The sequence below is a fragment of the Excalfactoria chinensis genome, chromosome 1 (genome assembly GCF_039878825.1).
Source record: "Excalfactoria chinensis isolate bCotChi1 chromosome 1, bCotChi1.hap2, whole genome shotgun sequence".
Taxonomy (NCBI): domain Eukaryota; kingdom Metazoa; phylum Chordata; class Aves; order Galliformes; family Phasianidae; genus Excalfactoria; species Excalfactoria chinensis.
Window position 1 is genome coordinate 23,252,743 of NC_092825.1, and position 27,877 is coordinate 23,280,619.

The following is a 27,877-nucleotide window of genomic DNA, read 5'->3' on the forward strand; positions in this document are numbered from 1 at the left end:
CTTCCATGTGAAGCTATAAGATAAACATTTCAAGAAGAGTCCCATAGGCAGATGCTTCTTAAATGTGGGTGGAAACCATGTATGGTGACAATACTACAATAAATCTCCAAACACACTGGAAATAGCCAACAGGCCACAAGTTTGTGGCTGTTTTAAGCAACGCTCTAAAAATAAGTACCAAAAATAGGCTACGTCAGGAAGCAATTTGATACTCAAATAAATAGAAAATTTGCATTTTAATGTCACATTGAATTTTAGTACATTTCAACCCAAGGGGAAAAAAAAAATGACAGACATGGTAACGAGTACAGGATTGTATATATATTACAATATGCCTTGTTATAATACACTTGTGGCTTTATGATAAAAACTTGAGGGCAGGTGGAATTTAAGCTCATTTAAGTAACTGTCAGGAACAAAGCATTAAGTGAATTTCTGAAATAAGTACTTTTATTTAATTCCAAAACCTTAAAACAGCATTAGACCTCGGCCTTTCCTTAAAAAAAAATAATAAGTGTTGTGTTGTTAATGCTAAATAAGTAATCTCAAAGGTTTAAACAAGATAGAAAATGCCTTCCCCAAGATGACATACAGTGGAAGGGTAGATGATTTCAACAACAGCACCTATCGCTAACTCCACGTTGACCTTGACCTAGAAATGCACACCAGTGATCTCCACAAGGAATCCAGCACTTTTTGGAAGTTGCCCATTTCACACGAAAGCAAGAGAAAGGGTTCTCATATGCAAAAATATTCCCAAACTGTTCTTAACTTGTAACCGGAAACAAAAGGCGTGGTTTCTTCATTATAAAAAAATAAAGGTATAACAGAAACTTTAAAGGAAAATACTCAGCTATACTGAAGTTGCAACCCTTGGAAGAGAAAGAAAAGGGAAAAAAAAAAAGATCAATTAGCTAAGCTTTGTGCTCTAACCAAACTACTTACAGTGATTTTCAATGGCAAAAGCCCATGCTGACTGGGTGATCTGACAGTTCCAAATACCTTGTGTATTATTTTTCTTAATTTTTATACAAGGACACTAAAATGATCCAGTCATGCAACGTTCATTTTAAGCATTCTGCATCTCTTTTCCAATCTTATAGCTAAGAATCTTGTTCCAGTCAATCTTGGTGCGGGTAACTGGCAGCTGTCGACGTAAGGCCTTGAACGTAGTGTCCGACATAGTCTGGTAATTCTCACTGATTGCAGTCTGTTAAATACAAAGTCATACAAAGATGCATGAAAAACAGAACAAAGATGCCACATAAAAAGCTAAATGACTGAATAATCTGTTGCTTCATAAAGACACTTAATAAACTAAAACATTTCATGAAGAAAACATGTTAGATCTAGATTGAGACTATGTGAAGATAGTTCAACAGATGCAATAACCCTGGTTCTAGGCCAGGTGATTCAGCAAACCTCAGTGCAGTTAATCAGCAATATGAATGAAATACTGATCAGAGTCAGCTCATACATCAACTCCACACACCAAAGTTTCCCCCTGTTATTTCTGGGGGATGGCTGAGTCACTCGACAACAAAGCATGACTTAAATATAATGCATGTGATACTTCGTACAATTTGACTAATGAGTATATTTTTCCAAACTGACAGAGCAAGGTGTCTGAAATGTACCTTATGTTAAAAGTCCTAATTGAATGTGAAACCACTTCCACAAAAGGCATCTAGAACAGCTGTACTTCTAACTTCAAAATGACTAACTCAAATACATAATGCTTACAGTTGGATTTAGAGGAGCTGTGTAGAAGAGCTGCCTCCAAACAAAATCAGTACAAAAATTCTACTTCAGAAATGCACTTGGAACAAAAGGGATCAGAACTGCTGGTATTTAAACACACTAGGGACCTCAGAGATCCATCTGCTCTCAAAAAATGACTTATATGTAGGTGAGTGCAATCACCAAAAGGTTTGGAAAGGGAAGGTACGTTTAATGGCAGCATGCAATCTATTTGTATTTGTTTGAAATGGCATTATCTTAGTATCGAGCTTGATAATTGTAGACTAGTAACTCTGGTTAAATATAAGATAATGTTTGATTTATGGGGTAGGGAAGCTGCTTTGGCAGGGCGGTTGGACTTGACGATCTCTGGAGGTCCCTTCCAAGCCCTGTGACTCTGGGATTCTGTGATTATGGGTATGGTGTTTTTATCCAACCTACCTGATACTCATTTTCTGCAGCCTCCACAATTTTTATAAACTCCTTCGCCGTCTGGGCTTCATTCTAGACAAAGAGAGCATTTGAGTCAGGCTGGATGTACAGCACGGCTCTGTGAAGACTACTTACATTTTGTTTATGCCACTAATCATGAGAGATGTGCAGAAGACTCTAAGAGAACAGGTGACCATTTAGTGACTAACACTCAACTGAACGCAACACTCATCCAATAGGCATACGCCACATTCTTTCTTGTTACACCTTAATTAGTTGTGCAAGTTCAGAGCACAAACTAAAATTATGAGGAAACAAATGAACTAAGTACACAGCAGTACTGGTTTATTTACATGTGTCAAGCTAGATTTAATTGAGGTAGGAAATGATGTTAAAAAATTAGAACGTTACAACTGGAACAAGCATAAAGATTACTGCAGAGCTCGTTAAAATGCTTTGGTTAAAAGCTCTGTTTTGATGAAAAGACATATGGAAAAGAACAGCATTTGTAAGTACGAAAATGCAGATACAAGTCTCTAAACGTCAATACTTTGCTTGTTTTAGCACTGTCACATTTCACCTCCAGTACAACTTAAAGAACATCAGCTAAACAGAAATACACAAACTAGAAACAAAAAAATGCTTAGTCTTGAAGTACTCTAAAATGAGGCGACTCAGCTGAGGCAGAAAACAATTTATAGGTAGTCTTCAAAAAACATTCAAGTAAACATTACAAAAATGAGGGTGCAACAACTCAACTTCCAAAATTCATCATGACTGATGGCAGTGTTTTGGTGCCTCATCCTTATGCACCAAAATTCTTGTTTGTTTTAAGAATAAACAACGACCCGTCGTTCAAGCTGAAGGTAAATTAGCTGAAGTGATTGAAAGAGGTGTCAGGAAGGAAGGCAGAGCTCCTGAATTTAGAAACCTCAACTTGGATCCCAGAGACATTCCTGAGGGGATGTCTGCTCTGCAGCAGTGGTTGAAAAGGTAGACATGTCCCATGTGATCCCTTGTGCCTACAGAGGGTTAGTTTTTTGAGCTCAATTGCCACTGGCAACAGAAGTGCTAATGGAAGATCAAAGCTGGACTTCGAGACTGGAGGAAAGCTATGGCAGGCTCAACTACAACTGCTTCAAAGCTTCAGAGAAACTGCATTTAACAGCTGTGAAAGTGCTGTGAACATGGAAGGAAGAGACGAAGGTATCAGAGAGCAAGCAGAAGAGGACTACAGAATGAAAGGGCTCTGACTTTTCAGCGAAATGAGGCAAATGATTTCAAAGGGTCTGAGGAAAATGAGGGGAAAAAAGTAACCCTCGCTACAATTATTCATAGTTCCAACAAGAAGACAACTTTTCAGTTCTTTATTTCACTTGTGCCCTTTGCTGGTACAAAATTGCTTCTTTGCCAAACAACAAAAAAAGAAGTCATTAGGGCTCTTTTTATTCTACCATGCTGCCTGTGTGAGATAAGAGCCTCTACCCTCTACGAAGACTTTAGCCATGGCTAAAAATTGGTAACCAGCAGCACACTTGCTTTTGTTCTATTAGGAGGCAGGAAGGTTATGTAAAAGATGTTTTTCTACTCATTGGTCTTCTGCCACTTTGCTAAATTGCTGAACAGGATTAAGTTACTTTCGATATAAAGAGAAGCAAAAGCTATTGAAATGAGACCTCCTTTCAGACAGCTCCTCCTGAAACACCCCTTAGTTGAATGGAAAACTAAACAGATCCCTTTGTTTAGGGGGTCAAAAGTAATTTTATATATGCAGATCCTGAAGTGTTATCTCTTGGCACCACAGTTTGCCATTCTCTATGCTGCTATTGCATCTGAAAAGCCAACAAGCCTTGCTTTATATTAATGAACAATGTTCTCTACTGATGAACTAAGCTTTTAGACCCACAGGGTCACTACTAGTCATTATCTTTAACATATTTCTAATGTTCATGTTTAAAATCTCCCTTTACCAGTTTAACTTCCCTGGTTTAAACTCTTCAATGAACACCCCAGGAGGAAATCTTACTGCCTAAAACAGCACCTCCAGTACGCAAGATTATAACTTTAAAAGGAGCAGTTCATTTTGCAGTAATACCAACTCCTAAAGGATACATACGCTACTATTTCCAAACTATATTTATTCCAACCCTGTGCTCCTCATTGCTACAAGTGTCCATTTGGAAAGAAAACTCTAAACTTTGGAAGTGTTAATACTTCTCAAGCTGAAGCATCCCTGAAAAGGCTTTTTGTATGGAAGACCACGACGCTAAAACCACCAGTTACAGACAGGGAGGAAATGAAGGAAAAGTACTCACTACTGCTTCTCAACTGGCAGCATTTGCTTCCTAGTTCTTAGCATACAGTTACCTTGCCATGAACAACGCAGTACTACACGTAATCTCCTAGAAGCTGCTCTAATAAAGTGGATTATTGTAACTCAAACCATCTTCAGACTCAAAAATTAAATCTATTAAACACTATGCATAATGAAATTTAAATACAACACAGGTGTAGAAAGAGGAGACAGCAAGCTGATTAAAACTACAAAGTGAATGTAGCCTATATAAGCCACATGCAAGCAAAGCACAAGTTAATTTAAAAATGATTTGATTAAACATTAACTACATGTAATTGTAGTAATTTAAAATTATTAAATGTAGTTATAATGTAAAAGTAGAAAATGTTATGTATAAAATATTCATAGATTAGAATATTCATTCTCATTCATCCAGGAAAGAAAACTAGCCCTCACATTTCTAAGTTGTTTTTTAAGCCAGCTTCTGTTTTGAAATCAAAAAGTCATGTCAGCGTACACACAAAGGTCTCTAAAGTTCACTTACAGACACCGTTAGAGAATCCTGTATGTCTTTATGGCTCACAAGCTGAACATTACCATCTTCATAATAGTGAACCTACAAAAAATTAGACAAAAAGCTCATTAAGTGTTACAGAATGTCATCATACAGGAAAATCAAACTGTTGTAGAAATTAAATACTTTTGGAAAGGCAACAGTGAAGAAGCTATTAAGCTACTCTTAAAATATTTTGGTGCTGATCTGCCTCAAGTACTATTTCATGCAAAGAAGTTTAGGCTTTGATTAACAACAAGAAGTAGAAGACTTGCTACTTATGCGATAATTTACTAACAATTATTCAAGTAGTAAAGATATATTTAACACAAGAACAGCTGTGGTGAGGCTTCAGGATACAGTGAAATTCCTTTCTTTCCAGCTTTGCTCAAACCGTGTGCTAGGAATCTTGCAACATTGGGCTTCCCTTCCTTCACCTGCCTGTTTTTGATATTTCCCTGTTAGGTACAACTCAAAACAAAACCAGGTACACATGTAGACAAAGGAGCTCTTCAGTACAAAGTCTGACAAGATCAGGTAGTAAGGCAGAATGAAATCTATTTACATTTGAAATGTTAAATCTACAAACAAGCTTCCTCACATATCCTGCAAGGGGAGGTAAGTGGTAAAACTCCACTCAAGCTAACTTTACTTCTTCTAAATTCAGTTGAGAAGGAGAGAAAGATCTAAAAACATCCAGGTTCTAATGCGACTATTAGAGAACTTAAAAAATCAGGAGCATATATGAAATTACGTGCATCATTCACAGTAACTGATACAAAAGAGTTAAGCAACTCTGACATTTAAACAGGGATCTTTAAAGATACTTCTATAATTTTGATCAAGTCAACACAATCGTTGTAACTAACTGATGTTATGAGAAATACAAGCATATATGCCTCACCCTGCCAGGCAAGATAACATTTATATTTGCTGATAAATGCACAATACTATGATTTCAAATACATTATGATCATGACATGCAAGAGGTCTTCACATTTACATGACACAGCAAGACAGCTATACCTAAGCACAAGAACTATTTCCTATAAGAGAAAACCCTATTTCTTAAGATTCATTGTGTTTTATTATTTTGCTTACTGGCAAATACTTATTTTCCAACAAAAGATACCATAAATATCTTAAGTAAGTAAGGATCGGCTTATTTTCAAGTCAAACATCACAGGCTGAAACTTCTATCAGCCTTTTGCAATCCAGTTCCTTGGAGGCGAGAAGTGCTTACTCAGTGCAAAACTACAAGGCCTTGCAATGAAACAAGAGAACCCCGTGAGGTATAATCTGGCCTTCTCCGTCACGATCCATTGGAAAGGACTCAAATCATCCCCAAGCTCTAAAGTCAACATCAGCACAAATATCTGCCTAACCAAGTTACATTCTTAGCAAACATCCAGGCTTAAAAGTTTAACAGGGATGAAGAGTCAAATCTAATCCTGAGAATTTTATGTCAAGTGAAATATGAGAAGTAACTGCTCTGTACTATACCTCACTGCTGACATTCTTCTAGATGCTACATCTGGGCTCAGAAGACTACAAGAAGGATGATGTTTATGAACAGAACCTCTTGGAAAGGTTAACTAAGGAGGGATGAGAATAACAGATTGTCTAACAGATAAAATCAGTAACCAACACATCTATCAACTGTTTTCCATGCACAACTGGAGTACGTCGAGCACCAAAGGGACTTAAGTTTTAGTAAAGACTGCTGTTGCACAGCATTCACCTTGTGTAATTAAAACTGAAACTGAAAGAGGCTAAGGCAGTTAAGATTCCCCTATATTAGAGTTTAATAGAACAAGAAAAAAAGGAAGAGATCGTATATGTGACCTTAACAGTAAATAAGACACCAGAACACAGGAGGTGCTGGAATTTCCCCCAAGGTACTTAGAAAAGATCTTATCAGAACCAAGGCAATGGCAGTGTTGTTGTCAAAAAGGTTCCCCAACTGACTAAGGTCACAGTAAGTTTATAATCCAGAAGCTTGTTTCACTCCTTAAAATAAACTAAAGCACTCAAGGTACTTTGATATACACTGCACAAAGTATACTAAATTTCAAAAGCTTTGAAACAGAATTCAGCATTCCCCAGTGAAACAGGAATGTCCTAAGCAAGCAAAAAGCTCAAACTTTTAATTGCTTCCCAAAACATACACATTAATGAACAGAAATAGCATCCTGATTAATTATGCAAGATAGTCACAGAGGACAAAATGAGACTGAGATGCACATTTAATTCAATTTCCTGTTTGGGCCACTTTCTGTTGTCATTTAATCCAGCAGGCAGCTAAGCATCACACAGCTGTTTGCTCACAGATTTCCCAGAATGAGGTAAATGCCTGCTAGTCGTGGAAAATCTCCTAGACATTTAACCAGAAGCAAATGCTGTGGACAAAAACGTGTGTTTTGTTGCAAGCTGGATGATAGTTTATTTGGATTCTTCCAAAGTTTTATTTAGATTCTTCCAACTGAGACAGGGGAGGTTTAGGTTAGATATTAAGAGGAAGCTTTTCCATACAGAGGCTGGCAACACACTGAAACAAGTTGCCCAAGGAGGCTGTGGATGCCCCATCCATGCAGGCATTCAAGGCCAGGCTGGATGTGGCTCTGGGCAGCCTGGTCTGGTGGTTGGCAATGCTGCACACAGCAGGGGGTTGAAACTAGATGATGATTGTGGTCCTTTCCAACCCAGGCCATTCTATGATTCAAAGTGTTAACAGGTCTTTAAGTTACTTAGGGTGCTTATTATGACCATCTTGATGTAACAACATAGTACCAGCTGTCCACACTTTGAATATCATTCTAGCTGTTAGAGAAGTAGACCCAAAGTGGGAAATCAGATTCAAGCCCCTGCTTGGGGAGATCTGAACACAGTTACCACAACCCAGAAGAACACAGTAAGCCTCACGCTGAGAATATTTTGATCCATCTTCCTTCTGAAATCAAGTCACTGAGCAGTAAGGTCAGTGCAAAATTTACTGAGGGTGCATAAAGAACAGGAAAAGAGAACTTGGCTTACATCTTGCAGAAGAAAAATATGGCAGAAAAAAACCCCCACAAAAAACAACAACAAAAAAAACATAGCCAAGCCAAAAAGCCCTCCTACACTGAAAGGCAGGCTGCATTAAGATTCTAGTCCCTGATCCCAGAACTGTTTTAATAACCTCCTGCAAAATATGCGTACACATTCCAGGGAACCAATCCAGAAAGCCAAGTTTGCCTGCCTACCGCATGACAGTCAGACTTGCTCTTGTTTCAGGAATTCTGCATTCCTGCTTGGAGAACATATTTCTGAACGCCTTACAGTCAACAGAAAGGGAAAATACTTAACGAGGGAGATGTAAACTCAAAAATTTCAGATAATAGAATGACTTAAACCAAAGGTTCCCATCTTTCTTAACAACAAGGTGGGTAACATGAAACAAAAAAGCTACCAGCACTTTTGAAGAAAAAATTCCCTCCTTCAGAAAGGGGCTACCCTCCACAAAGCTTCTCTGTGTAATGTGGGATTCAAGTTTCTACTGGCTCACTGTATAGGAAATAAGCACAAAACTGAAATAGGTATATGTCCATTAAAGACAAACGCATCTTCTGAAGCCCTCAGAATCATTATGTTACTTTGCAACGATCAGGCAAATACGCAGGTAAGTGGCTAAAACTTAACTAAACTGTTCTCTCTCTTTGGTTTCCTGGGCTCCCCAATTCTCTTGAAATATTTAAAACATTGGCCTAAGTCTCTCCTTAGAACTGGATACTTCATTCATCAGGACAGAGCTGAGGATAAGCATACCTGAATTTTCAAGATGCCAGCCACCTGAGTGGTTGAAGGGGAGATTGTAAACTTCCATTCCGACCTCCAACGGCCATTCCTTTCCAAAATAAAAAAGGAAAACAAACATTTCACCTCATTAGTTAAGGGGAAAAAAGCCCAACAAAACATAGACTGTCAGTCAAAAGAAAAGAACAAAATACTCAGCAGAACTACAAATGCACAATATCTTTCAAATCATAAATATTCAGCCCATAACCAGTCATGAGGAGAACAGTTTCCTGGAATACTTATCCTAGGATTTGGATGAAGACCAAGGACATTCATTAGTAAGGAGCTCTTAACAACAGGACTTAGCTTCTGAAAATATCTAAAGGCTTTAGTGTTCTTTCCTTTTTTATTGCTAGACATATATAACCATTTTTTTTTCCCCTTTCCAGTACTTGGAACATTTGCTAACTCAGCCAAATCCATACTTCACAGAAGGCTACCAAAACATTGAAGGGAAGGAACCTTAAAGTAGGAAGACCGTCTGCTAGTGCTGAAACTCTTAACTAGATGTTTTAGCTCTTCTACAATTTCTGTTCCAGGGCAATTTGTTTCCATCCAGTAGAAACCAACTCAATAATCTCACCTAATTGCTTAAAGGAGTTTCAAACATCTGAATAGCAGTATGGGAGACTGTAGTTTCACCTGATTTCTTCTCTGTAAATTAGGCATTTTCGTTTTAGCTAGAAGGTCAGTGGGTTAGAAGGTTGGCACATTAAAGCTGAGTCAGGATGGTACTGTGGCCGCATCTTGATTCCTGCTTTGTCTGCACTTAAAAGAAAAGTTTCAATACTCTGAGATCCAATTCTACTACAGCTAGGTGTAGATTCCAGAGCACTCAATGATTTCTATAGTACAGACAGAAAAGCTTGGTGGGGAACCATGAATGGTATACATGCACTTCTCTGACCTTAGGATAATCAGTGTAATGCCAATAGCGCAGTTGTTCAATATGCTGTATTTCACTGTATTTGTATCCATACAAAAACTTACCAAAAATTTTTTGCTTGGAACTGATGGCTCTCTATGCATGCAATAATGGTTTGCTGTCCATCAATTGTTTTACCATACACCTTAGTTAGAAATAGAAAAAGCAGAGTTAACATTTCAGCTATGCTGTTCAAACTGCCTAGTACTATCCAGTCCTAGCATACATTCCAATTAACTGTAAAGTTCTATTTTACAATCAGTATGATTCTTATATAACATTCAGTACATAAAACATGATTATATATTAAAAAGAAGAAAAGTAAGATTAGAAAATCTAGAGGTCAAGTATTTTAAGCTGTTTATGCTGCACCGGCTTTTGTTGTCGTTTTTGCTTTTTCAACTAGAAACGTCAAGCATACATACTGTCATGGCAGTCATTGCTACCACAAGTTTCAGATACCAGTTACTCTTCAATTAAAAAGTGATTCAAACCTTTAAAGATTATTACTTAAGTGATAAAAGGTAGCTTTAGTTCTCTGCTTTGCTGTGCTCCCTACAAACAAACAAACAAACAATACAGAAGTTATCTTGATGAAAGTGTAACCTGCTTTCCTTTATAGAAACTTGGGCACTCATCTGACTGTACAGAAAACCAACTCATCATGTTAAATCAGCAAATGAATATTCATTTCCTTACTAGATTAGTTTTCCATCAGGCTCACTCGAAGCCCGAGACAGCTATTCATAGACCAGCTTGCCAAAATTAAAATAGTTACAACAAATCAAATGCTATTGAAGTCCAGAGTTTTATTTCAAGAAGCTGCAGAACCCAGTGATGCTGGTGGTATGAATACAGCATTTTTATATATAGGACAAGTGATGGAGAGAAAACAGTTTGTTTACTGACAGTTTTGTCAGTAAACCAGATATTTGTATCTTATGGATATTTGTTTTTAAGTAATATTCCAGGTACTCAGGATCAATGAGGCCCATCTGCAGTCATCTACAGAAGGTCTCAATGCTTTAAGAAACTTCAATAAAACTCTTAAGAGTTGAGATTGAAGCCATTTCTATGAAAGGATTAAAATATAAAAATAACCTGTAGTAACCACCTGTTGGCAACTGCTGAAATATTCTTTACATTTGAAACCAACCATGCTCCTGGTTCACCAAGAGTTTGTTACAATTTCGTTTTAAATTTTCATCTAAAGGAGGTACCAAATATTGACACGTAAGGAAGTGGAATAAAACAAATGTACATCACTTTTATTTATTGACCTGATGTTAGGAGTTTAATTTGTAGATATTCACAGAAACCAAACTAAGATTAGACATCATAAATTTTAACAAGGCACATTGCTGAGGGATAGGGTTTTTTCTACCTAAGGTAGAAAACCTAGTCTTCAGGGCCATCTGTAATACCTTTGGCAGTGCCACTGGTATTGCTCTTCTTCTCCTTGCACTTTTCATAGAATAAAGGATGACTGCACTAATGAGAGCAGTATTTTGAATAGTTATCTTTAATTCTATGCCACGTAGTGGTTAGATAGTTTAGGACTTACTGTGCATACACCGTTTGGGTAGTGTTCTTTCACATACGCCTTCATTGCTGTTTCAACTGAATTTCTCCAGGATTCTATGGCATTTTCAACTTCGTGGGGCCTCGGATCAGTTGCTTCCTTTCTCAAGTGATCAAATTTAAAAGAAATCTTGTTCTTGGGATCCAAAAACTTCCCATTTCCCAAATCACCATGTTCTGTTATCAAAACCTGTATTAGCAAAATTTAGTTAATTGTACCAGGATCAAATAAAGAAGAAAAAAAAATAAAATATATATATATATATATATCACACCAAATTGTACAATTGTACATCACAGCGCACATTTAACTGAAGATTCCTCAGTCATATTTTAAACAAAATATCTGTGTATGTTAAGGGAGGAACTGGCTAACAGGAAGCACTGACACAGAATCAAAATCCAGATTGCTCCTCTCTTACTGACACAAAAACACAATTAGAAGTTCTTCTCTATTATCTATAATGGCTTCAAGTACTACAAGTAAACATTTCCCACAGGTCCAAACCAGGCCTAACTGAACGCAGGACAACAGCACAGAATGGAATTGCAAGCTCTTTAGATGCTCTAAAAGATTAACTTGCTAAACTGGTACCATTGGTGGACCTTAACATCTATATTTTAGTAGAGAAGATGCATTTCTTTTCCTTTGCTTTCCAAGGTATGTTCCAATACCAGAACATCTGTAAAAATGTAAGGAATGTCATTGTATTCATACCTGTTCGTCATAACCGTCAATTTTTACTGGAGTAAACTGGTCCAAGTTGTACTGTGCAAATGCACTGCAAAAGGAAAAAAATACCAAAAACCTGCATCAGACATGAGCTTTTTTCCTTAGTAGATGTAATAGACTTAAACAATAGCTAATCATCTAGATAAAAGAATTGTATTACTGCCTCATTATTTAGCAGGCCCTAAAGTATGGGCTCACCATGACTCACTTGGCACTGATACTGCTATTCCAATCGTTACACAATGATTCGCATTCCAAAGTAACCTCATATAGACAGACACTTCAGCTTTGCAGTATCCCACAGAAAGTGCAAGAACAGAAAATGTAAATTCCACTGAGTTCCTTCCTATTCAATTATTCTGATGGTGGGAATTAAATCTGGCATGTAATACATTAGACATAATGCTTTCATTTAAAGACAGGGTCTTTCCTACTTCTACAAGTCTAGTGTCTACAACATTTACCAACAGAGAACAAAATGCAGAATAGTGGAGACAAATTCCAAAACCCAGGTCACCCCTTTCAAAAGCAGCTACTCTAACTCAGCGGGATACAACACTGATTTCTTCACTGCCAAAATATTGTATCTTAATCAAAGATGCACAACGCTCACAACAGGGATTTATTTGCAAAAGCATCTCTTACACCGCTTATTGCCAAGGGAAGCCTTACTGAACTGACTCTTATGCAGTACATAATATACATGTACTCAGTACATGGCAGCTGGTACTTACTGGGCTGCTCCTTCCCTGAGAAGATTGTCATTATTAAGCAGCAACCGAACATCTGAAAGGAGATGTTTGTAACACAGAAGTACATTTAATTCAAAGATTTGTTCCAGTCATGTAACAAATGGCAACAAACTACCCAAAACAATTAAAACCCAAACCATCCCATCCCATATGAGTAATTAAGCAGGAAAACCCCTTGCTTCATATTTTCTAATTTTGACTGAACTAAATGAGAAAAGCACTACATAAATGGGATTCCTTCCAATGCAATCTGGTAAGAAGATACAAGCCATACCCTGTTGGCTTTGTGACAGCTTGAGGAATTTGTTGAACTAGTTTTTGGAGAGGTAAACAGCATACAATTCAAATAAGTTCACTTTTAAGAGATAAACTACAAAAAACTCTTGCACAGTATTGACAGTAGTGGTTATTTTAACTTAACAACTCTAATATATCATCCCATAATATCTGAAGCATTTCTCTCTATATAAAAATAATAATAATAATAACAATAAATTAGGAGATTTCAGGTTTAAAGATCCCTCCCTTTTCTTCCTCCCCACTTCAAGGAGCAAGTCTGAATTGCATGTAAATGCTTTTGATACTTAGCACTCTAACACTCCAGTCTTTGGCTGGACATTTATGATCAAATGTGTTATTATGTGTCATCATCACACACGCAGCTGCATTACTGTGTAGGGAGCTGTAACTATGAACTGGCTTAATAGCAGTTTTAGCAAAAATCCTATTTGCTTTCAGAGATCTGGGCTGACAAGCTGCTCACCAGCAGTTCATTTCACAAGTACACTACAAACTAAGTTTACGTATTAATTACCTACTCATAGTTTAATTGAAGAACAAAATACCTCCTCTCATTACATTCCTCAACAAATCTAAGCCCCAGCCACTCAGTAGAAGTTCAGTGTACTCACCTTACATCCTCATCTAAATAGCATCTGAGTTATTGTACCATACTAGGCTACCAATGTATGCCTTCTTACACTTTGCATATGTCCATACACATTGGCACAGGATAAATGCAACAAGTTTTAAAGAAAAATAACATCTTAGATAAAGTTTAGGAATTAATAGCAGAGGGAAACTAATTTCAAGTTTCATTACAGCTTACCTACAGTAAAATGTAGGATGCCGTATTTCAGGGTTAAAAATGTTTGCAGGGTATTAATACTCCTTCTACACTTTAAGCAGCATCCCTTTGTATATTCAAGGTTAACTATACAAATGATATTCAAAAGGCCATTTTAACTTGAGTTAGTTTGATTTCTGTTGAAAAATATAGTCGTAAAATGCTGAAGCAGGAGTGTGTGCCTTGTAAATGAACACAACTGTTAAACCACGGCTGAACAGAAACAGAAAGAATGTTCATTCTCACATCACAAAGAGAAGTGGTACTTTCTCACTACTGCAATTAAACTCCAAGCTGCTTTATGACTGCAGAGCTTATATGTTATGATATAAACCAGGATTGTAAAGCTCTTACAGCAAGTGAGCTCCTTTATACAACTATGCTATGTGAAATTCAGGAGAGTAATGAATATGCTTTTGCGTACAGATGCCTTAAATGAAAACATGAAGCAGAAAGACACTTACCATTGAAAACTTCATTGAATTCCCCAGGAGGAGCATGAATTATGAATTTTGCTGCTATACGCACCTAAAAGACAAAAAATTACATGGTTTTATAAAGTTGTAATTATTTCTGTTTACATCAATCATGAAAAGATGGATAACTTCAATTCCCAGACATGAAAATGCACAATTCCTGTCACTGATTCATTCACACTGGACTTCCATTTTCCAGAAACACAGAAAATGAAGTTCCATCTCAACAGGACAGAGATGGTTACAAGTGACAGAACCACAAAGAAAGTCAATAAGAAACAAAAACAAACAAAAACAAACAACCCACAAAACAAAACAGCACACCTCCCTAAGCTGAGGAGACATTCAAGGCTGTCTTTCATCCTTGCCATGATATTGCTATTCAAATCTAGAGAGGTAGAGACCATATTTCCCATTTCTAACACCTTCAGTTATGGTTCTGTGGGATAAAGATCTAGGAGATGCAGTTTCTGCACTGTTTGGTCTTTCTGTTTGAAATGAAGAACTCCGTGAAGTATGTACTTTACTGACAAAGACCTCAACAACCACAAAACACTTTACATTTAGACATCTATGGGTATATGAAACTGAAGAGGAAACAGACTGAGCCTGCATGAGTTCCGGAATCAACCTGTAAGTATCTATTATTGCCCAGGCTGATAATAAAGCCAGTGATCAGCCAGGTGCCAGTCAGCTCCAGGAGAGGTGGTTCAAGCTCTGAGTGCCCTGAGAAAGCACTTGGCTGCTGCCTCATCAGTGGAGTTCAAACTCAAGCAGACCCCAAATGACTTGCCCAAGTGGCTTCCTGCCCACTGCAAGTCAGAGCTGCTCAGGGAAATGAAAAGGCTGCCAGGTCTCAACTTTCTCAACTGAATGCTGTGTTTTGGATTGCTGGCAGCCTTTATCTGCTACTTGAAATACATACATCAGAACTCCTCTTTGCAAGTAAACATACAGTTTGCATTATACTGAGATAAATGCCACAGGGCTTACTCTCATCAAAAGAGACACAACATGTAGGTGGTAGTGCCTTCTTTAAAGGCAGCTTAATAAAGCACTTGCCCAGATAAGCTCAACTGCCTTCTTTGACACAAAGGAATTTATTCTCATTTACCTCTCCACTCCTCTGCAGGAGCAGGGGCACCCTATACAGCATGTGGTTCAATGCTCAGTCCAAACCAATGCAAAGCACAGACACACAGCTAAGGAACTGGAGAAGGGCAAGGTGGGCTCCGGGCACTACTACCAGGGCATTTTAATCAAGTGACCGGTTCACGGAGCATGGGATTAGGCTGGGCTTTGGGCTCACACTGAGGAGCAGCTATACAGGTGTGTTGGATGAGGGGACAGTCTGCAGATTCTGACTTGGCTCCAGAACACAGACAGGCCTGCTCACCCTGGGCATGGCTGGCCCAGCTGTGGGCATGCTCAGAGGCAAGACTTCCAGAGCCAACCTGAGCTCTGAAACACACAGCGCAGTCTGGGGCTGGGCAGCTTCTAACTATGCAAGATTAAGGAAAACTCAGATGCTCAAACTGCACTCTGAATAACCACGTGGTATAAACGGCAAATATGTGCAACATCATACAGGAAATTTGTATTACAACCCAAGTAATACCTTGTTTTCAGCTGCTCTGGTAATGCTACATTGATTTGCCTTTTTTTTACCCCTCTACTACCACAAACTTTTTCTTCTTGTCAGATTTGCTGTAGTATGAATAATATCCATCCAGAAGAAATCAATAGTAACACATTTCCTCAGGACAGACTAAGCAAGATATTGCTTTCAATGAACACTGAGTTACTACCCAATGAAATTACACAGTATGACTCTCTTCAGTGCAGCAATTCATCACAGATACCACTTTCTAAAGCACAAATAATCACAAACGTGCAAATCAAAAAGTGCAAGGTATGCTCATGCTTACGGAAGCCAGAAACCTGCTGTCTGTCAGTCAGTTCTCTGCATTTTGCTAACCTACCTACGTGGATGGAGCCCTATAACAGCCAATCCACCTCTCCTCTCAGTAGTTAAACCAAATTAACTTCTTACCAATACTTATCCAGTATTCTTAACTAACACACAAGACCTGAAGATCTCTTAGGGATTCTTTATTGTCAGAGAGTTCTTCCCAAGAGACATGCTCTCAAAGCACACTCAGTGCTCTGAAGCCTGACTAAACATTAAAGGAGAAGTGAATGTGCTCCCATGTGCCTCGCCGAGCTGAACATCTCCCCCTTTTGGCAACAAGAAGCCACTGGCTCAGGTACCACCCTAGGAAGTTACAACGCTGGAGCAGAACAACTATGAGAAACGGTGGTTTAGGACAAATAATAAAGAACAAAGAAAGAAAAAGAAAGGATGGAGATACATCAGAAGTATGTTACACCTGTAACACACAGCAATAAGCTAAGAAACATCAAGTGCAACGCAGCACAGGAAGGAAATTAGGGCTTTCCTTAAACCCTACAGAGGTGCACGACAGGTATCAACAATGCCGGTTATTTGAGACACCGAAACTCTTAAAACTGATCAGAACTGATTTAACAGAACAGAAAGAGCACAGCATTTTAATGTCTAAGGGACACGATCTGTCATTCAAGAGAAACGCAGGCTGGCACGAAGTACGAGCACCTTATATGAACAGCAGCGCGAAGCAAAAATCTAGGTTCTAATTGAGCATTCCTCTAAAATCTCCAATAGCCAGCACTGGGAAAATACATTTCTCAACTTGTCACTCCAGTTTTCCCCCAGACATCACCTGAAGCACTGAGGCAATCTGTTCCTGATGGAGTTTCCAAGATTACATTTACAGTCACTCTTTTAGTTTGAAGTCTGCAGAACATCTTGCAAGAAATTGCAAGTCAGTGGTTCACAAAAACCAGCTCTGGTGGGCAGCTTTTACCACCATTCTTTGCTTTCAAGTGCACATTTATTGTATTTAATTAGCTGAATGCATAATCTAAATACATCTTCCTAAAGCCTTCTGTGACTTGCTGCAGCTTTGAGGATTAGTTTGGACAAGTGATACACACATTGTAAGGGAAAACAACTTCTTAAGCATTAAGAAGAGAAGCAGTCCTTGCTGCAGATGCTGATTTCCACATATAGATCAGAGTTAACAGTGCAGACTGAAATGCAGTCTGTGATCAGTAGGTAAGAGTCAGCAAGACTGAATCTCTCAGTGTAAGTGAAACCCAACACTGCCCAGCACATCGGCTAAAAGCTGTTTGATTTGTACATAGAAAATGACTGCAGCTAAGGTAAAAATTCAGATTGAGGAGACAAATGAAGGAGGAAAGATAGCTTTGTTGTATGCAACAAGTACAGCTATCAGGCCACACTCTGTCCTGTTAGAGATTAAAGCAATTGTTACATAAACAAGTACCTAGATTCAGGTCTGTCAGTATTTGCAGTTTGTTCAGATTACACAAGGACAAAGCAGTCATTTACCGAACAGTGTTTTGCTTTCATCCTTTTGCCTTAGTTTCCAGTGCAATGTCTCCCAAGGCACACCATGACTCAGGTACACAAACAAATCCTTGTCTACATTTTCCATACCGTGCCACTAAGTCTGTTTCATTTTAAGGTCACACGCAGTGACTTAAAATGCCCCCAGAGCACTCTTCCTGTTTCTGGCAAATCGGAAGCTGACATTGGCTGAAAAAGCCCAACCTTCCGTGCTGCATGTGCCTATATATGGCCATGAACACACTCAGACACACAGGGCTCACACCGTGCCACCCTATAGTGTCAGCTCTGCTGTGCGATATGCCCATTGCCAGCCATCAGCCAGGGTACACCTGACAAGAAAGGCACTACAACTTTAGTTAGCTAATTTTTTTTTCCCCCTTTATCTTTTCCCCTTTAACTTATCTGAACTACAGCTGTAATTGTCACAGCTCCTTCAATGAACAGCCACAACACAAAGGAAGAAGAGCGATATGCTGTGAAACCACACGCTTTGCCATTACTCTTTCCTGTGCATCACTTACTGCAAGTTCAGCTGCAGATTCACTGCAGCAGGGAGACCCGCCCTTCCTCTACATTCATGGTGGGTTAAAGTTTACTACCCTAGAGCAATAAAAGTGAGGTACATATTAAAAACCCTTTTAAACTAAAATCTTAAATAAAAAAAATAGCAGAGGGGTGGGAGGAGAAAACCTTCATCATCCAATTCCAGACAGAGCCACGACAACCTTGTTGCTAATCACAGGAGAAGAGTCTGTTCTAAGAGTTGCTTTTATCAGCAATTATAGCAACTGTTGTTCAAGGAATAAGGCACCACATATCATGAATTTCATATTCCTGAGAGAACCTTCGCTTCCCTATAAATCTCCTACTCACAGGTAAATCTATGCTTGGCAAAACAAGTAGGTGAGATGCCATATTTAGTAGTTTTGCTCCTTCTCTAGGAGCACCAAAGTACCCCAAGTGTCTGATGCCCACTGCCATACCTTCTAGCACTGCTCTCGCTGGCTCAAGAAGCCTTGCTGCAGGTAACTGAGCAAATGGCTTAGTCTCGACCCACTGAGCTCTATTTACAGGCAGCTAGAAGGGTGTCTCACAGCTAATCCATAGCTGCTGGAAGGCTGATCCTTCAGTGTTCACATTTCCAAGCAGATGAAGAAGTTTCAGTTCTCTGAAAAACGTGTCATTCACAGACAAAAACATTCAAGTTATTCAGATCCTCTTGGTACAACTGAGATTGGTACTGAACAGAGAAGACTCATCTAGCTTTATCAAGTTTTGAGTGCAATTCAAACTCATGTTTTGAGTTCATCCAAGGCAGTTCTCATGATTCTGTTCTACTGCCCCATGAACAACAGAAGCTCTCTGGTATCTCATACTAGGTAAAATTCACTTTGCACTGACTCATGTAGCGTATGATGGAACACAGCCCAAAGGTCAATCAGCAACCAGAGAAACCACTTACAAGATACAACAGCTGACGAGCTGTCAGTATTGCAAGCATTGAAAGAGTCCTGAGCTTGGGAATCCTTCAACGCTTAAAACAACAACAAAAAGCAACTGGCTTCCTTTAGACAGGTACATACTTGGTACTCACTAGCTTCAGTTAATTTAATGTCTGGGTTGGATACTCCTCAGAATGTTCCAACAGCCATTACGATACATCTATTAAAATAAAAATGACCTGGGGGTGTTTTGCAAATGGCATAAACTGACCTGCTGTGCTGTTGCCACCAAAAGAAATAATCTCCATCTCCTCACCTAAGTGCCCCACAAACCCATCTACAAACTCCTTGTATCAGCAGTGCTTGTCTACTTACGTAAGCATTTAGAGAAGCAAACTGATGTGGCAAAAAATGGCTGTAGAAGGTGACAAGAACAGAGCAATCAATTCCTTCACTGTACGGATTTCAGAGAATTGTTGCTTCTTGCTGCCAGCAGACTGGTGAGGTGAATAAGCCTTCAAAGGGTCAGACAAGCTCTGAGAACATGTGTGAGAAAGGGATTACCCCAAGCAGGCAGCAAAGCACCTCCTCAGCATCTCAAGAAAACACATTCACGCTCATGGGTAGGATTCCAAATAGCAAAGAAGCGTTCTGATATATGCAGCATCTCACACCGACATGGAGCAAAGGCTTCGCTGCCTTTGCAAGGAGGGGATGAGTATGAAGCTGAGGTTTGCTACCAACCTCAACTGAAAAACTGCACTATGGCATTCAATTCATTTCTGCTTCTGGGAGAGCTGAGGAAGAAAACTACAAAAATGTGGTTCTGTGGCACAGGAAAGGAGGGGCACATTCCATGTCGACAGCTTTAAATGAACAGACATTTCCTTCATATTGATGCCCGAAGCTGCATTAAATCCATAGAACAAATATTTTCTTCAATCCATTTAGCAAGTTAGAAATTCTGCAAACTGGAACAATGAAGAGTCAAGGAACAGATGCTTGTAACAACCTAAGGCAGCCCCTGAGGATGATAACACCATACCATATTGGATCGGAATAAATCCCTTCGCCTAAAAAAGGACTTTCTAAAACAAAGACACAAGTATTTAATAGCATGTAACACTACTAGCTCTTAACAGCAGCGGAAAAAGTGAATCTTTGTCAAAATGAGACAGTGCGAGGTTTTCTACCTATATTCTTTCTATCTGAAGTACTGACTCAGATGATGACATTTATTTTCACAGAAAACAACCATCTTGAAAGGTGTTGATTATTTTCACCCTGTACTGTCACATACTTTCCATATTCTAATTCAGAAACATTAGAACAGTACTGAAGTTAGCAAAACATGTTTTGTTTGCAAACCTTAAACCACCAATGTCAGTCTGAAACTTCAGCTACTGCCATCAGTTGATGCAACAGGAGAAAAGTACTGCTAATTAAACTACAGTGAGTTGGATATATCAGTTTTTGCCCACAGCTGTATCTCTCTGAAAGACAGTGTCTTGTCAGTAGTGAGCTAGAAAACAAATGGGCTAAGAAAACCACATACATACAAAGGGGACTCCAGAACTATTGATGGCATCACGTGTCCCACATTTGTAGTGCAGATTATTCCTGTGGTGTTTTTACTCCAATTTATCTTTACTGCAGTCCCTTCTCCAGGTATGTGTATGAAAGCTCATCCATATGAGCAACCGGGAAAGTATCAAAACAGCTGCAAAAATTAAGAATATTCCAGGTTCAGGATTTACACAAAATTCAGCTTTTTATTCACATATAGGGCTTCCAACAGCTTCTTAAACAACTTCTGAGGACAACAGCAAAGAAAAACAAAGGTGTGTCCAATGAAGGTGCATCTAGTCCTGCTCTCAGGACTATCTATCTGATCCATACAAATCTCACCATTTCCTTGCAAGAGTCATTCCTGGAGAACTGAAAAAGCTGTCAAATCTTATGCTTCTTGTAAAGCAATATTCTTAACTTCTGTTTGAGAAGTTAGAAGCGTACAGCATAGTTCACCAAACACACACACAAGGCTCGGTAGTGCCACTTTCCCAAAGCAGAACCACTCCGCTCTGCCAGGCCAACAGAAGCACTCCTCAGTCCCAGCAGCCAGGCCCCTCTTAGCAGCTGCTGCAGAGTTCTACTCCTCACACCATAACAACTCCTTCATTTACATGTGCAGATTATTCATCCACTGCAAAACCTACAATTTTGAAGTGATCCTTCCTATTAGTTTAAGCTCATCATTTATCATTAATTATTTCAAAGACACCAAACCTGGATTCAAGAACAGTGGGGGGAGAGCAGAGCTTGCTCTGTGAGAAACACCTTTTCCCAGACTGAGATGCCACCTTACCCATACCCAAAGCCACCCCTGCCACTCCAGTGCCTTTAAATTATCTCTCAAATTTACCTTACGGTTATGAACGCGTGGTCAAATTAAGAAGGAAGTACCTGAAGGGCCTTGCATTTTGGAAGCTGGTTACTCAGCAATAGAAACTGCAATTCCATGCACTGAAAAAATCTGCTTTCATTTCTGCTTAAATTGTTCCAACTTTTTAAAACCTCATTTTCAGAAAATAAACCTCAGTTTTATACGGTTCCGTCTGAGAAAAATACAATGATTTGCCATATACTGTGGTTAGAATTTTTATCCTATTCCTTTTTGATTTGCCGAAATGAAATCAAAGATGGTATTTCAAAGCAAAACTGCAGGCTGATGACTGCTGCTGAGCAACAGAAAGCTTTATCTGCATAGATTGTTCTCTCCCATTTCATGTACTGCTAGGTTAGCCAGTAATCTGTTCTATTTTTCTCTATTTTTGGGTTATTTTCTTTTTAACCTTATAAATGTAACTGGTGAGGTTCCCTGGGTAGCTTCCACAAGAGCTGTGTGAGTACAAAGGCAGAAAGAGCCAGGCTTCTGATGGTGTGGAGGTGGCACTGCTTACACGTACATACTACATGATATGGCCGTAATGCACAGTAAGCATCCAGTCTCTTCATCTGTTCATAACAAAAGGAAATATCAACTGCAGTTTTAGAAACCACTCAGATTTAGAATAACAGATTTAATCTGTATGCATCTTCAACTCTCAGATGTTTGGGTTTTTTTTAACTTGCTTTGCATCATATCTCTTTATGGAGACACACAGTGAAATTAAACAAGAAGGATCAGACAAGCTGCCACATGAGAAACTGTCACTGAACGGTCTCTGAGTGTGAATGCTGTCAGACACGGGAATAGGTTACCCATGCAGCCTCCATCCTCGGGGATACCCAAAACTCAAAGGGCAAGTTCCCGAGCAACCTGATCTGAGCTGGCCTGCTTGGACGACGCAGCATTTGGGATACCTCCAGAAGATTCTTCCAGCTTGTACCACCCCACAAATAAATAAAGTTATTATTTGCAGTTATACACACAGTATACAATCGTTTTTTCAACATTTTTATAAGATGAAATGATTACAGTTTTGATTTCATCCTTTGATCTCAGAAGTTGTGATGCATTCTTAAAAATCATCTCCTAACTCACACTAACACATTACCATATCTCAGCTATGGACATAAAAAAGCCTTGGGAAGGCTACCACTTTCAGAAGTACACAGCAGTCTGAGATGCACTCTCAGCTTCCTCATTCTTACTAAAGCATTGCCCCAAAGTGTAACCATTCAGTTGAACCTCACATCTGTAGGAAAGCAACTCCCTCTGCAAAACGTCTGTTCTGTTTCACTCATGGAAAAATATCAACTTTGACACTGAGACTGTTTCCATAATGTGAGAACTTAAACACGCAGACTAATTCACTCACTGTTTGAGTGTTTTTCACATTTAATTACTAAAGGATTTTCAATCGGCCATAGGAACACGCTACAGCATTCCCAGTTCCACTCAGAACTTCAGGAATGGGAAGGAGGGCTAACAAGGTTCCCCTGCAAGACAGGTTAGCAAGGATACATCTTTAAACATACTACAAAGCATATATTTTATGAACCAGAAAGGAAAAAAGTTAGAATACCTTCATCAGCATCACCTTCAGTTATGGATTATTGCGCAATTATATTCATAACTGACTATTAATATCTTACTTCTACTCCAAAATGTTCTGACCCTCATTTCCTATAGTCTCATTTGGGGCAATTCCTGAAGTTAAGATTTCAGACCCCACCAAAACAAATGATTAAGAGCACAAACTGACTTACAAAACATCAACATAATTAATTACTGTTATAACTATCAGTAAAAAAAGCCTACTGATGCTTCTGAGCCCATGGGTGGGTTTCCTCCTGCACAGGGAGCTCTGCTGCCAACATACAAAGCCTTGACACAAGACAATGCATTTTACTGGTTTAGACATTTCATCTCTAAGCATTTACTAAAGAAAAGAGTTTTCCCCAACCTCTCTAAATTCCACTGCAGAGTTTTGCTAGCACATTCATTAGCCTTCAAGCTTTCCACACCTAGTTCAATAAGCTGTCAAGTTACCTAATGCACCAGGGAATATGTGGTAGCAAAGCAAGTTCACTTTCACAAACGAGACTATTTCCTCATCAGAAGAGAAGTTTTGTTATACCTCCAGCCAGTTGGCCAACTGCTAAACTCCACCTTACTCAATACGCCTCCCTGAACAAGCAGGACTGCACTGAGGCATAACCTTACTGAAAGAGGCGGGGTTCCTTTCTGATACCTTTGACAATACACACACTTTTATGCTCAGCATTGTAAGGAAAGTGAGCTACTTTTGCATTAAAAAACACATCGGTGTTCTCTAACTTCCTATCAGTGCTCTCCTCTTTCTTCACTAAAGACATCTCCATTTGCTCAGCCTGCCTCCATGGCTATTTAACTCCTGTGCTTTGTGCTTTTTACACTGCAAAAAGAAAAAAGACAAAAAACCTACAGCAAACACATCCTGGTGAGTCAGCAAAAGGCACCGACTACAGAACACCCTTAGGATCCAAACAGTTGCAGCCCTATTTTGTGACTGCTGCTATTTATTAACTAGTATTTACATTAACAAATACATCTTCTGCAATGAAGAGAATACCTTCCGTAGATCGCTGCTTATATTCATGTAAATAAAGCGCAATTCTTATATGCACGCTAATAAGTTCATAAAAAAAAACCAACAAAACATTTTTATATTTGCTTATCAGTTTTTCATGGCCACAGGTAGAACAATTCGTACAGGAACTGCAACACAACTACACTGCAAAAAGTGGTTATTAAGCATAAAATCTACTACAAATATGTTGGATAAATAAATAGGTTTTGTATTCAAGACTTATTCAGAGGGTAAACTACCTCTGAAGTGAAGGAAAGTGATGATTTTCCATTGCTGTCTTCCTTAAAAGTTCTGTATTTCAATATTTCTACCTCACACATCTAATCTTGATTTACAGACTGAAACATAAGCATAATATTTTCTTTTTTCCACCTAACTGAAATGTTCTTAATTTTCAGTGACCTACAGAACACCACAAACCACTGTGTCTCAAAGAAGCCACCTTTAGTACCGGACAGTCCCTGGTGATCCACGGGATGGAACAGCTCCCCTTTGAGGACAGGCTGAGAGAGCTGGGGCTATTCAGCCTGGAGAAGAGAAGGCTGTGGGGAGACCTGAGAGCGACCTTTCATTGTCTGAAAAGGGACTATAAGAAAGAAAGGGACGGACTCTTTAACAGGGTCTGTTGTGACAAAACAACAGGAAATGGTTTCAAGCTAAAAAATGAGGTTTGGACTGGATATAAGAACAGGTTTTTTTTATATAATAAGAATGGTGAGGGACCGCAACAGGCTGCCCAGAGAGGAGGCAGGTGCTGTCCCTGGAGACACTCAAGGCCAGGCTGGATGGGGCTCTGAGCAACCTGATCTAGCTCTATGTGTCCCTGTTCACTGCAGGAGAGTTGGACTAGATGGCCTTTAAAGGTCCTTTCCAACTCAAACGATCCTATGATACACCATCCTGCACATTAAAATGATGTTTCCTCACAGTTGCTCTTCTCCTTCCTCAGTTTTAGAGCTCCTTTACCTGAACTAAGCACTTTCTACTGCCCTTGCAGCACTTACAGTTCCTGCCTACACACAGAGGTAGACACAAACCAAGTACAACTCATAACCTGTGGTATCACTTAATCCCTCCCTATAGCTACATCTCCATCTGAAGAAACTCAGTTCAAGATATATATGGATACGAAGTATCTGCACTTCTAAATTACATTCCTTATGCAGCATTCATTTAGTGGCTCAGTAGAAGGCAAATCTATCCACTTCATTTTACAGTAGCTCGGATCCCCCAGATGCTTTAAACTGAACATATCTTCTACCTAGTTAACTTTGCACAAACTTCGCAGTTTAATACCATCTGAAAAGGATTATGGTTTTTAAACAGTATACGTTTTTGTTGTAAAGTGATAGCACAACTTAAATGTATCAGTGCTTTCAAAAGCATTGCTAAAAGGCTACCTAAAATAAGCTACGTGTAAGAGTCAAAAATAAGTCCGCAAACAGCTTCTCCAAACACTAGTGAGAGCCACAGAACACAGTGAATGCTTATTTCAGCATGGCTATGTATATATATATACACACATACATATCACTGACAAACCTTCAAAGCAGTTCAGACTCATGAAAACTAACCCACATGACTCTTCTGTGAAAAATTAAAACCTGGAGGTATCACAAGATCAGCATGGTCACCTATTTGCCTATCCATGAGCCTGCAGCATTATTCATCTCTGTTTTATTGCCAATAAACATACAGCCAGGCTTGGAAAACTTCAATGGTGTAGAACGATTAATTTTCTAGAGGACAGACATGGGCAGAGGAATCAATTTAATCTGCAATGGAAAAATGCTGACTTTATTCAATTATACGAAGGCAGAAGGAGCCTCCAGAAAGTCTGCACCCATTTGGAGAAAAAATGAAATACTGTAATTAATGGACAAAAGAAAGTTCAGAACTTAACTTCATCAGTCACTTGAGTACAGGCAGTGCTTCTCAGCTCATAGAGAGGTAAGAAGAAAGCGTCACTGTATCTTACGTTATTTGACAGGATAAGAGGCAGTAAAAACAAACCGAAACAGGAAGTTCTGTTTGGCACAAGGAAGGAAGCACTTCTGAGCTTTGTGGGTGGCTGAGTGCAGGCACAGGCTACTCCTCCTTTGGGATACTCAGAAGCAGCCTGGATATGATCATGGGTACCCTGCTTGGGCCTGCGAACCTGAGCCATCCTCCAGCCCTGTGATCTTAGCTTGCAGACTCAGCATGTTCAGGCATATACTCTGTCAAGGGTACAGTGGATTAAAGCTACTTGTATGTTCTAGAATGAATACAATGACAGACTGCCACATCTAACACATGTGAATGTGAACCAGATGGAGGACCAGTCTCAAAACCTGTGGCTAGGAACAGAAATTAGAGATCCACATGATAAGCATCTTAGCCCACCAGCACCTCTCCAGCTCTGAAACACAGCCCTGTCAATCTTGAAAAGTACAGAGAATCTACCTTATTGTAACCACGTAAGACATCCTGGACATCCTTCTTCTAACTTCAGAGAAGTTTGAAGCATTTATTTTTCTGATGTTTCCAACATTTAAATCATCCCAAAGCTTCTGCTGCCATAACAATCTGGTCTTAGTACAGAAATGCATAAAACTGCACTATGCAAAGACATGAGCCGTGCACACGAAGAACCACACCCCAGCTGTGAGCAGGCAGCTACCATAAAGCTGGGTCCGAGGGGAAGGCAGGGAGTGCTGGTAACAGAGGCATTGTAACACACGCTGCTTCTAGAGAGATGCCCTGTGAAAACCTACTTGAAGCCAGAGAAGTTCCCACGGCCACAAGCAGAGATCACGCACACAGACCCCTGGGCAGCACGGACCCTCTGATCCCTGACCTCAGCCTTCCCCCGCTGCTGCCGCCTAATAGCAAACGAGAAAGCCTTCCTCACCCCACATCCTTCCTCCCCTAGGGCACGCCGGCTCGGGGGCCAGGCCGAGGCACGGCCCCATCCCTGGGGAGAGCAGGAGGCCCGTGAAAAGGGAAGCGGAGATGGAGGAAGGGCCGGAGGAGCCTTTTCTCCCCCCGGCCGCCGCCTCCAGCGGACAGGGGATCCCGGCCCGCCGGGCCCGACTACTCTCGGCCGGCCTCGCACCCTACAAGGAGCGGCGGGAGCTGCCCCGGGCCGGCCCTGCCCCCTGCCTGCCCGCGGACCCTCCTCCAGCCCCCGACTGACAGGCCGAGCCGCAGGGGCGGCCCCAAACGGCGACGGTCCCGCGGCCCGCCGACTCAGAGAGCCAGGGAAGAGGGGGGTTCGGCGGCCGGGAGCAACATCCCCACACCGCCCACCCCTACCTTCTCTTCATCTGAGAGCTGCTCCTCCAGGTCCGCCATCTTGCCGTCCGGCGCCCCGCAGCTCCGCCCTCGCATGCAGGAAGGGCGCCCCCGCCCCTACGGCTGAGGCGCGTCTGCGCATGCGCGCTGCGGGGGCGGGC

The 27,877-nt window shown here is 40.0% G+C and overlaps 1 protein-coding gene across 1 annotated transcript; it reads right to left on the minus strand.

The window, feature by feature from the left end:
• Nucleotides 1-217: 217 nt before the first annotated feature.
• On the minus strand, nucleotides 218-27,877 carry CAPZA2 (capping actin protein of muscle Z-line subunit alpha 2). Its single transcript, XM_072345908.1, has 10 exons — nucleotides 27,738-27,877; nucleotides 14,437-14,500; nucleotides 12,829-12,880; nucleotides 12,080-12,143; nucleotides 11,345-11,551; nucleotides 9,846-9,925; nucleotides 8,826-8,904; nucleotides 5,013-5,084; nucleotides 2,182-2,244; nucleotides 218-1,210 (listed from the first exon to the last, which is right to left on the minus strand). Exons 1-10 carry the CDS (start codon nucleotides 27,810-27,812, stop codon nucleotides 1,070-1,072), a joined length of 897 nt encoding a protein of 298 aa, XP_072202009.1. The 5' UTR covers nucleotides 27,813-27,877; the 3' UTR covers nucleotides 218-1,069.

Coding starts and splice junctions, on each gene's coding strand:
- CAPZA2 (XM_072345908.1), bottom strand. CDS start 27,812: ATGCGAGGGCGGAGCTGCGGGGCGCCGGACGGCAAGATGGCGGACCTG. Junction 14,501..27,737: donor AGCTCTCAGATGAAGAGAAG/GTAGGGGTGGGC, acceptor TTTGTCTTTTAG/GTGCGTATAGCAGCAAAATT. Junction 1,211..2,181: donor CTGCAGAAAATGAGTATCAG/GTAGGTTGGATA, acceptor TGTATTTAACAG/ACTGCAATCAGTGAGAATTA.